Source organism: Asparagus officinalis, chromosome 1 (assembly GCF_001876935.1).
Source record: "Asparagus officinalis chromosome 1, Aspof.V1, whole genome shotgun sequence".
NCBI classification, from domain to species: domain Eukaryota; kingdom Viridiplantae; phylum Streptophyta; class Magnoliopsida; order Asparagales; family Asparagaceae; genus Asparagus; species Asparagus officinalis.
Genome location: NC_033794.1, coordinates 116,219,153 through 116,231,793, shown reverse-complemented (window position 1 = coordinate 116,231,793; position 12,641 = coordinate 116,219,153). Strand labels below are relative to the sequence as shown.

Below are 12,641 nucleotides of genomic sequence, written 5' to 3'. Positions count from 1 at the left end.
TTCAAAAGGAGTCGGGACTGAGTGTGATCAACCAATGGACTTTCAAATTTGCACTTCACGAGTCATATATTGATGAGGTCACGTGCGACATCGTTCCATTGGATGTTTGCCAGGTTATACGGGGCAATCCTTATTTATGGGATAGGTACGCGGTCTACGATAGGCGGACCCAGAAGTATATGTTCACCAAGGATGTCGAGCAGTTCATATTTTGTTCAGCATATCTTCTGTAGGAGACGAGTTTGGTGACAGTGACTCCGGCAAAAAGGCTTGTGAATACAAACAAGAAGTTTTAGTGTTCATTAGGCCTTATGAGGAGCAGCTGAGTAGAGTATGCTTGATTACCTTAAGCAAGCTTCAGAAAGGAGATCTTAACAGGTTGAAGACCAAGTATGCAGATTTATTTTCGGAGATCACTGGGCTACCGTCGAGACGGAGTGTGGAGCACGAGATTATGTTGACGGGAGAGTTCTCTACCGAATATAAGCCTCTACCACACATCCATACAGGAGTCCGAGGAGATCAAGAAGCAAGTTCAGGAACTTCTGGAGACGAGAGTGATAGTGCCTAGTTGTCCACCTTGTGGGTCGCCAATGTTGTTGGTGCCCAAGAAGGATGGAGGCTGGCGCATGTGCGTGGATTACCGGACGCTCAACAAGATAACGGTCAAGAATCGTTACCCACTACCACGGATCGATGATCTTATGGACCGGTTAGTGGGGACGAGGTTTTTCACGAAGTTAGATCTGAAGTCTGGTTACCATCAGGTGAGGATTTAGGAGAATGACACTTGGAAGACTGCGTTCAAGACCAAGCATGGTCTGTTCGAGTGGTTGGTGATGCCGTTTGGGTTGTGCAACGCTCCAGCGACCTTTATGAGGCTCTTGAATGATTTGTTGTGGCCTTTTATAGATGATTTTGTGATAGTTTACCTCGATGATATCTTGGTGCATAGCAGGACCAGGGAGAAACATCTTGTTCATGTAGAGAAGGTGTTTGAAGTGCTGCAAAACGGACAACTGAAGCTCAACGGGAAAAAGTGCGAATTTGGGAAGGATGAGTTAGTGTATCTCGGCTTTATTGTGGGGAAAGGCCAGCGGAGGATGAATTCAAGCAAGGTGGCGGTGATCACGAAATAACCGACGCCTAGGATAGTAACGGAGGTGAGAAGCTTCATGTGGACTTTTCAATATTTACGCAAGTTCATTCGACATTTTTCTACTTATACGTCACCTTTACGTGGCCTTACGAAGGTGAATGTTCAGTTTGAGTGAGGTCGGACGCATGCGGAGGCTTTTCAGTTACTAAAGAGGAAGATTTCAGAGGCACCAGTATTAGCATTCTCGAATTTGTAGATGACCTTCGAGGTAGAGACCGAGCTTCTAGTTATGCTATAGGTGCCGTGTTGATACAGAATGAGAAGCCGGTGGAGTACCATTCTGAGATGTTCACGGGTGCTATTCAGAACTACCCGACTTACGACAATGAGTTTTATGCACTTTATCAGGCGATCAAGCATTGAAGGGTGTATTAGTTGGGTAAGGAGGTGGTTGTGCACTCAGATTATAAGCCGGTGGAGTACAATTCGTGAGTTTTGAGAATAGAGAGGTTTGTTCTTTATTCTAGTGAGATTGTGAGGGAGAGATTTTGTAATCTTTTAATTCTTCATAATCTAAAGAATGTATTTTTCTTGCTAATGGAATTGTTTTGTGTCTTTACTATTTTTTTTCTCAACCCCATATTTGATAATTCAACGATCAAAGGTGCTCGCACGGCGACTCGTATCAATTATAAACAAACTAAGTAAAGATTAATAATTCTTAAGAATGTACTATGTTCCTCTATCTTTCATTGCAAACTTGTTAGTTGTTTATTCCTGGCCCCAAGAGATTTTCAAAATAATCATCTATTTCATAAATTTTTTTTTAAAAATGTTTAAATAAAATTTATAGTAAATGTAACAATTCATGTTTATAGATTTTAATTTAACATAAATGTGACTTATTTTATAGTAAGAAAATAAACATAAAAATAATTTTGATATTTAACCACGTGCATTGCACGTGCATTGCACGTGCACAAGAACTAGTAGAACTAAAACACACTATTGGTTTGGATGCTAAAAGTTTGTGGTGTTCAATCTGAATATGGTAGTTAAAAGCTGATATAGAACTATAAAGTTTGCGAATATGAAGGACCTTATCATAGGCAACACACAAAGGATAGCGGATATTAAACAAAGTTTGCAGCAATGTTTTCGAACAGTGTGGTGTCATGATATTGTGCTAAGTCAGAATATCGTGTGACAGTGAATGTGATGTGTGAGTTGGTTTGGATTAGTAACAGGTTGATTTAGTTTGGATTTAGCGCAATTCTGTGTTCCATGAGCGTACAACACATTAAGATTGATTGTTATTTTGTGCATGATAAGAAAATGTATCATCAAGGCATCAGTTGGCTTATCTTTTCACAAAGCCTTTTGAGAAAACACAAGATTTTATTTGTGACAAGCTTGGGCACATTTGATATATGTACTCTTCAGCCTGTAAGAGGAGAAAGTAGGGTTATGAGAACAGTGGTCTTTTAGTAGGGTTGTTTAGTTTATTACCACATTGATTATGTGTTCTGAGTTGTTCTAATACTTCAATTATATATAGAATAAAAAGGAGAGCTAATTTATCATACTCCCTTTAAAAGCACGAGTTCGGGAAAATCTTTTTATGGTTAATATTACCCTTTACTATTTTAAATATTTTATTTATATCTTAATCTATTATAATCATAATTATATCCTATCCTAATCCTACGTGAAATATCTATAGCTTAACAATTTTAAAAATCTTTCTATGGTCAATGTTACCTTTCACTATTTTAAATATTTTATTTATATCTTAATCTATCATAATCATAATTATATCATATCCTAATCCTACGTGAACTATCTATAGCTTAACAATTTAAAAAAATAATATTAATAAAATATATAAAATATCTTCATGGTATTAGTTTGTCAAGATAAAGAAATTATACGTAGCTAACGTACTATAATACATAATGTATTGCAAAAAACTTAAAAGTTTTAAAATTGCACAAAATACCCCGAAAAGTTTAAAATTATAAAAACTATCCCGACGTCTAAAAAGTTAAAATAACAAATATGAAAACAAGAAATTAACAGCAGTTTATGAAGAATTTAAAATTTACGGTTAACATCTCAATATCTCAAAAATTATAGAAACACCATCAAAAGTTTAAATTACAAACAAACACATGAAATTCTAAAATTTTAAAACTTGAAAACAACATATATGAATTCAAGGGATTATCATAATGCACCTGAAAATTTTTTATATTTCAAAACTTAAAACAACAAACATGAAATCAAGAAATTAACAACAATCTCTAAAAACAACATAGATGAATTCAAGAGATTACCATAATGCACCTAACAATTTCTAACATTTCAAAACTTAAAACAATAAACATGAAATTAAGAAATTAATAGCAGCCTCCAAAGAATTTAAAATTTTTAATTAACACCCTCAATGTCCCAAAAATTATAGAAATACCCTTAAAAAATCAAATTATAAAAAAACAACTCTATTTTTAAATTTTTTAAAATTTGCAAACAAAAAAAGATAAATTCAAGAGATTACCCTCATGCTCCTAAAAATTTAAAATTTACCGAAATTAACCTTAAAGTTATAAAAGTTGTAGAAAAAACTCTTTCAAAATTTAAAAATCATAAGAAACTAAAATTTTAAAATTTATAACCAATACAAATCAAATTTGATAACTATTGGTAGACCGCTGAAATTTGAATTTTTAAAAATTAATCTACAATTTTAACAATTGTAAAAAGCAACCTCAAATTTTCGCAGTTGTAAGAAATATTATGACATTTAAAAATTACCACCGACACATGAAATATAGAAGTTACAACTACTAAACTTAAAAATATTTTTTTAAAATGCTCCTAAAGTTTTAAAAATTACAAATCACACCCTCAAAGTTCAAAACCACAAAAAAGCTAAAATTTTAAAACTTGGTAAAGAAAAGTGTAATTATTAGGTATTCTTTCATTAAAATATATATATTTAATTTCCAATTTAGGGTTTGCTATCCATTTTCAGCATCTAAAGATAGTCTAAGTTGATACTGGTAAACAAAATCAATAAGAATTGATTAAAAATATCTGGTTAGGGAATAAAAATTTAAAAAATATTATAGTTTAAAAATTATTGTTACCATATAAATCTCTAATTGCATAAAATTTTATTAATAAGTTGGACCAGCAAAACACATTAGTAACATTATTTAATAGATGTTGTAATTGCATAAAATTTTATTAATAAGTTGGACCAGCAAAACACATTAGTAACATTATTTAATAGATGTTAAAAATCCATAAAAATGATAAAATAAGTTGGACCAGCAAAACACATTAGTAACATTATTTAATAGATGTTAAAAATCCATAAAAATGATAAAAGACTATAATATAATAGCTTAGCATTAATTACTTATAATTTAAAAATATTAATCTCTGATGTTAATAATATTTATTGGGGAAAAGAATACAATGAATTATGTATAGAGAAATTATCAGAATGTTTAGAGATATCATTCAAAAGAATCAAGCTAATTCTATTACAAATGGAAAAATGACGAAAATAAATCTAAAATTTAGAAAACGTCCATAAATTATTTGAATTGGTATTAACATAAGACATGTATATTAAAGAAGCACAAGCTGAGTTACATTGAATAATAATTTAATAACTTTATCCCAATCAAAGAAGAATTCTCTTTAGAAGATATAAGAAAAATTAGTAAGCATCCATAAATTTCATACTTTGTTCTTTAAATATTAAAAAAAATTAAATATTAATATTATAATCTAACACAAATTGGCAATAAAAAATATAGGTATTTAGTTTAGATCTTTGTGGAAAATGACAGGGATAGAGCAAATGTAATATTATTAACGTAACGGAAACTCTTATTGGATGCACATCGAAAGAATTCATTGTAGAGAAAAAAGATGTAACTCTTAATCTTATTTAAGTAATAAATTAGAAACACAAAGAATTTCATATATATGCGATTAATATTTATTCTCATTGAAATAAAAAAAATCAAAGTCTGTATTTTAAGAAGTTTGTGTAGAGCATTGGAAATATATGTAACTTCTTCGTGAAGTTAAATGACAAGATAAAAGATTAACGAGCCCACGAAAGATAACAGGACAAAAAATACAACTCTAGTGTAGTTTTAACTTAGCAAGAGAGATATTGCGATCGGAGCAATTTTGAAGACTTATCGTTCTATTGACGAAAAGCGATAAGTTGATTTTTGTCAGAGGTGTTATTTTAACGTGACAGGAAGAAATATTGCGATCAGGGCAATTTTGAGGACTTATCATTCTATTGACGAGAATCGATAAGTTGATTTTTGTCAGAGGTGTGATTTTAACGTGACAGGAAAAAATATTGCGATCAGGGCAATTTTGAGGACTTATCGTTCTATTGACGAGAATCGATAAGTTGATTTTTGTCAGAGGTGTGATTTGCAAATCAAAACAAAATTTAGCAAGATGTCCAATTCTACCACAAACATCACATTTAAACTTTTGTGGTCTTTTAAAATTATTTGGCAAAAGTGAAGTCTTTTTCAAATCATAGCAAAATTTTGCCAAATGGCCAAAACGACCATAATAATTACACTTGAACACACTAGCATGCTTATGATGAACTTTGTGAGAATGAGCATGTGAATGTGTAAGTGTACAAGATGAAGAAGCTATATGAGATGTACAAGGAACATTAGCATTCTTATGTTTGTGTGCATCATAACAAAACTTAGCTAAATGACCTTGATGGCCACAAATAGAACACTTATAAGTTTTGCTATACATGTGTGCATAATGAGTGGATGACTTCTTAGACTCAAAAAATACAACTCTAGCCTGATATCACAATCGAGTAGATGATGAAGACACTACTCTAGAATTGCCCGAAAAAAAGATAAAGGTGAGGAAAGATTGATCTTAGCTCAATAAATAATAAAATATAAGGAATAAAAGATAATATTTTTTGAATATTTTATAGAATAATTTAATTATTTTGAGTGAATATAGAAATATTCAGAAGGGAGTTCCATGAGCTTTTTTAGTACTTTTATATACTTGTGCAGATGCTTTTATCATATGAAAGTATACTAGAGTTAGCATTAATCTTTAATTTATAATTTTTTATAAAGTCTATCAATGATTAAGAACAAGCTTCATATTCTCTTTTGTATCGTTTTAACATACTTTTAACTTGTGAAGTCTATCAATGATTAAGAACAAACTTCATAGAGCCTGTGCATGTTGTGCACGTTCGCAATTCAACAGGTTTATTGCCTGGATTGCATAGATATGGGAGTGCAGGTGCTTTAGGCAATATTGGAAAATTGGTTCAAGGGAATATTTCTTCAGCTAATTCTTTTCTCCCTTTGGGTTTCTTAGAGATAACTGACCCTTCTACTTTGGATAGAGGGGATCAAATCAAACGAGCATGAACCTAACTTTCTGGAATGTTAGAGGATTGAATAAATCCTCTAAGAAGCATTTGGTTAAACATCACCTATATCAATATAATTCCTCTTTCATTGCTCTAATTGAGACTAACTAAGAAGCATTTGGTTAAACATCACCTATATCAATATAATTCCTCTTTCATTGCTCTAATTGAGACTAAAATTAAAGATATTATGATTCCAGCAGTAGCATCAATATAATTCCTCTTTCATTGCTCTAATTGAGACTAAAATTAAAGATATTATGATTCCAGCAGTAGCTAAGAAAATTGCTAATAGTTGGAGCTGGATATCAAATGTCAGGAGTTCAGGCAAAGCAAGAATTCTTATACTATGGGACCCTGATGTTTTGGAGGTTCAATTCTTGAAATCTTCTGATCAACACATTACATGTACAGTTAAATCAATTGATGGAAAAGTTAGCTGTATCATTACTTCAGTCTATGGTTTCAATCAGATGGAAGCTAGAAGAGATCTTTGGTTGGAGCTCACTCAAATTAAGCAAAGTATTGGTAATCATCCTTGGTTACTTTGTGGAGATTTTAATGTTATGATAAACAATGAGGAGAAGCTAGGGGGTTCAATTCTATCTGAGGCTGATACCAAGGACTTCAAAGACTTCATTGAGAATTGTTTACTTTCTCACCTGAAAACTCTTGGATGTTTTTATACTTGGAACAACAAGAAAGAAGCTGATTCCAGAGTCTGGTGTAGACTTGACAGAGCTCTGGTTAATGATGCATGGATTAATACATACAATGCCAGTCATGTTGAATTTCTCCTTCCCAGTTTCTCAGATCACTCACCTGCTCAAATTGCAATCTATGAAGAATATATCCAAGGAAAAAAGCCCTTCAAATTCTTCAAAATGTGGACAACCCATCATAGCTATGTATCCACAGTCTCTGAAGTCTGGAAAGAATCTATTCAAGGATGCAAAATGTTTTCAGTGTGCAAAAAGCTCAAACTGCTGAAAGGGGCTCTTAAAACTTTAAACAAGAAACATTTCTATAATATAAGTGAACAAGTTCAAAGAGCTAAAATTGCTTTGGAGGACACTCAAAGGGAACTGCAAAATCAGCCTTTCCACCCTATGCTTATATCACAGGAAAAAGAACTCTTATTAAGATATAATAATCTCATTGATTGTGAAATGTCATTTTATCAACAAAAGGCCAGGATTAAATGGAATCTTCAAGGTGACAGGTGCACTAGTCTGTTTCACAACGTTGCAAAATCCAGAAAGCATAATAACAGGGTGGTTGTTCTGTATAATAGTCTGGGGGAGAGAATCACTGAGGCTGAGGGAATTGTTAATGAATTTGTTACATTCTACAAAAAGCTTATGGGGATAGCTGTGAACACAATTCCTCTTGATATGAGTATTATAAAGTTAGGGCCTTGCTTGTCATCTTTACAGGCTGCTGCCCTTGGTGCTCCAGTAACCAATGATGAAATAAAATCAGCAGTGTTCTCTATATCTGAAAGTAAAGCTCCTGGACCTGATGGATATAGTATGTCATTCTTCAAATCTTCTTGGTCAACCATTGGAGAGGAAATCACTCAAGCTGTTCATGAGTTTTTCAAGAATGGCAAATTGCTTGGTATGGTGAACTCTACTTCTATCTCCCTTATTCCAAAAATAAAGTGCCCAAAGTCACCATCTGACTTTAGACCAATATCTTGTTGTAATTGCATTTATAAATTCATCTCAAAAGTGCTAGCTAATAGATTGAAAACAGTAATAGGATGCCTTGTTAATGAAGCACAAAGTGTTTTTGTCAAAGGGAGGCAAATTTCAAGCCATATTATGCTTGCACATGAGTTGATCAAGAATTACAGCAGGAAACAAATTTCTCCAAGAGCTATGGTCAGTATTGATATCAGGAAGGCATTCGATACCATAAGCTGGAGTTTCATTTCAGACTTGCTTCAAGGTCTGGGTTTTCCAGCCTCTATGATCAAATGGATTATGTCATGTATCACTTCACCAAGCTATTCATTCTCTCTTAATGGATCTCTACATGGCTACTTTAAAGGTGAACGTGGCTTAAGGCAAGGTGACCCCCTCTCCCCTTATCTCTTCATCCTAGGAATGAAGTATCTCTCAAGGAAGTTAGATCTTCTATATCATGACAGGATGTTCAAATTTTACCCTAAATGTAAGAGGCTCAAAATCACTCACTTGGTCTTTGCGGATGATCTCCTTTTGTTTTCCAAAGCTGACCATTACTCAATACAGAAACTGCACCAGTGTGTCCAAGAGTTTGGGAATATTTCAGGTCTTGAAGCCAACCCTGATAAATGTTCTATTTTCCTAGGGGGTGTGGATGATCTAACAAAGTCTTCTATCATCAACCTATTGGGATTCAAATTGGGTGAACTGCCTTTCAAATACTTAGGTGTTCCCCTAGTATCCAAGAGATTGTCTTACCTGGACTGTAATCTTTTATTTACAAAGATAGAAGACCAATTCAATACATGGCAGAAACATAAAACCCTCTCATATGCAGGTAGAATACAAGTGATCAAAAGTGTGATACTGGGGATTCAAATTTACTGGACCTTAAATTTTATCCTCCCAGTTAAGGTTTTGCAGAGGGTTGATGCTTTGTGCAGAGGTTTTTTATGGGGAAAAACAACTCAAAAATTTAGAACTCCTCTTGTATCATGGGAAAAATATGTTTAAGGAACAGGGAGGATTGAGACTGTTCTCTGCTCCTATTTGGAATTATGCATCTGCCTTGAGGTGTATATGGTATATTTATATAAACAAGGAGCTGTTATGGATTAAGTGGATCCATGGTACATATTTGAAGAACAGAGATATTTGGCATGTGAATATAAGGAGTGGAGACTCATGGATGTAAAGGCAACTGCTCAAGACATGAGACAGAGCCATTTCTTTGTGTGGGTGGATAACCTGAAGAATATGATATATTCCTACAGTATGGATGGAAAAATAAAACTCTCTGCTCTATATAAGTGCTTGTATCCAAGTGCAAATAATGTAGCATGGTCGAAGCTTATCTGGGAGAGACTGAATATCCCTAAGCACTCTTTTATATGCTGGCTAGCAATTCAGGATAGATTGTTGACACATGACAGAATTTTGAAGTGGGGGATTGCAAACTCTAACTCCTGCTGCCTATGCTCTGCTTCGTTGGAATCCAGGGATCACTTGTTTTTCGAATGTCCCTTTTCATGCTACATATGGAATGATGTGTTGGATTGGCTCCGAAGTAGATGGAAATCCTGTAATTGGAATCAATGTGTGCACTGGTTCTCTACCTGTCTGAGATGTAAGGGTTTAACTCAAAAAACTTAAGAAAATGGCTATGGTCACTACAGTTTACATTTTATGGAGAGAAAGGAATAGAAGACTGTTTCAAGAGAAAAGCAAAGGTGCGGATGCAGTGATCAAAGAAATTAAAATGGAGATATTATATATTGTTCTCAATAGCCCTGAAGGTGGAAGTTGTAATCTCTGTTAAGGGGGTCTGTAGATTTCTTTTTGTTTGTTACTCAGATATATTGTGCTAATCTGAGTATCTTGAGGTGTACTAAACTTTCGCATTTTTGGTAGTGAATAAAAATTTCCATTCACAAAAAAAAAACATACTTTTAACCAATCAATTTGCCTTATTAGTTTTAAATATTCACCTTCCTTGTATAATATTATTTTAATATTTTTTACTTTTGCAACATTATACTTTCTCAAGTAAAGCTTGGTTTCATGTCGGTCAAAATAATATGAAAATTTAAATTAGCTTTAAATTATATTTGTTTTCTATCAATTCAAATATCAACATGAAAATTTAAATTGGGTGTAGCCCATTTAAACAAACATCAAAGAAAATAAATAATCACAATATAAAATTAGTTTAGAGACAAAAGTGAACATAAACTATTAAAGTGGAACCGAGGAACAAATTTTAGTTAGAAAGTAATCAAAAAATACTTAATCATAATATTTAACCACGTGCATTGCACGTGTATAAAACCTAGTCTCTCTAAATTCCTCAAGTAACATCCCTCAAGAGAGATCATGGTTTTGGAAAAAGAAAAAACAGAAGGTTTGTGATGGGGGACCAAAAAAGCAGGGAAAAACAAAAAATTAAGGAGGAAATTAAGATTCTAGGCTCCCTGGATCAAATGGCCTCACAGTCTGTCAATGATCTCAAGCCAATTAAGGTCTCACACCTTCAAAAGTACTTTTCACATGAGAATTTGAATAATTTTTTTTTAATGAAAATCATATATACATACATAAATACATACATACATACATACATAAACCTTTGAAGGAAAACTAGTATTTATTGGTTACAGTAGTAGTAGTAGGTTACAAACTAATAGTACTAAAATAAAAACTATCCTGATACTTGGATTCTATAAAGATTTCTAAATCAATTAAAATCATAGCCAATAGCTTGATTTTTATAGTTAGGATTACAAGAAAAGTTCTACTAAAATTAAAAATTCTAATTTTGAAAAAAGTTAAAGACTATCTTTTTTTTTCCTTTTCCTTATCCTCCCTTTGTGATTGTCCAAGAGAAAGTAGTTCTAAAAGTTTGTGTCCATATTTTAAACACTCAAAAAAGGTCATGTGTAAGTCACTTCTTGATACTTGTTGCCTACATCATGCATCTATGTAACACCATCTTGAACCTAAAAGATGAGATAATATCTTCAAAATTGATAAACCTTCTAATTTTTCATATTGGCTTCTATTAACTGATGCATCTGACTTCAATAATATCTAGTACAAAGAATCCTAATTCTTCAAAATATAATGGTTCTCAAGCATCAGCTGGATGTACTAATGTGCACAATATATTTATGGAGAAAAGCCGATGGTTTTTAATACATACATTTTCTAACTCTATTATGTGTAATATATTCGAGAAAAAAATCTAAGACTTGAAGTTTGTATGCATAATGGTAAATATGCGATAAATTGTATACTGTTGGGTTGCAATATTTAGATCATAGGCAATTATGGCAATGTATACATTTATACAAAGCAAATATAATATACCGCTTAAGCATCAACTGGGTCTTATATGTTTGGTTGCTTCAGTATTTCGGATCTTATTGTGTCACGAAAACCTTACACGTAACATGTATTGGGTTTAGCTCATCCATTCTCTTCATTCAGAGTACATGTATGTACATATTTCATGATCTACATAACATTTTCCTGTACATCTTTTTTAAAGTTATTTTTTGAAAATAAAATTTACTGATAATGCAAACAAATTCATTAGATTTTTCATGTCTACCAATTTATGTACAGAATGGAAGGAGAAGAAGGGCCTCCTCATGACAAGAAATTTGCCTGTTCTGTTCAAGTTAGGATTTCAAACAAGGAGTACTTCGAAGTTGGTGATCTGAAGTCAAGAATTAGAGACTCGGAGAATTCAGCAGCTGCAAAGGTGCTAGCTGAAATTAGGAAAGGATGAGAAATTTAGCATGAGTTCAAGAATAACGAAAGAGACTATTTATCATTTCTATCTCTATAATTTGTCCAGCTAATTAATGTTGTGTGTATCTATCTTGATGGAGATTCAAGGGTTTAGTTTAACTTGTAGTGTGAGATCCTATGTGAATGGGTCAAATAGTGAACGAATAATCATCTAATTCTATGTTCGAACCCGATAATATAGTTTAATTTTGCACATTTTCATAAGGGGAAAAAAAATATGGGTGTAAGTAAGCTCATAATGCATCCCATATTTGGGTAGCTCTTTTTGGTATAGAGCTGGTAGCTCATAGTTATGGTACGGTTAAAAGCATGTTATGCTTCAAAATAAGAAAGATTCGGTTTCTTATTGATGTTCTACAATTCCAACTGTAGTTTTGGGTAAATATGGATAATTTGGGAATTTTCTTTCTTTAGACTCTTCATATTTGTTTATTAAATGGAGCAAATGACCCTTAAAAGAACTAGATGGTTGAATAATGAGATACAAATTTGTTTAGGTGCTTTTCTTTTCATTTTTCCCTTTAAAGGTTGGATGAAGAATTTTTTTTATTTTATTTTAATCTATATGAGC

The 12,641-nt window shown here is 32.7% G+C and overlaps 1 protein-coding gene across 1 annotated transcript in view; it reads left to right on the top strand.

The window, feature by feature from the left end:
• Positions 1-12,269, top strand: part of LOC109839989 (ribonuclease 3-like protein 2) — a gene marked incomplete at its 5' end in the record, with an annotated part of 37,586 nt that extends 25,317 nt beyond the window's left edge. Inside the window, one exon of the mRNA XM_020408466.1 lies at positions 11,882-12,269. Coding sequence (XP_020264055.1) covers positions 11,882-12,047 — 166 coding nt within the window. The remainder of the gene's footprint in view (positions 1-11,881) is intronic.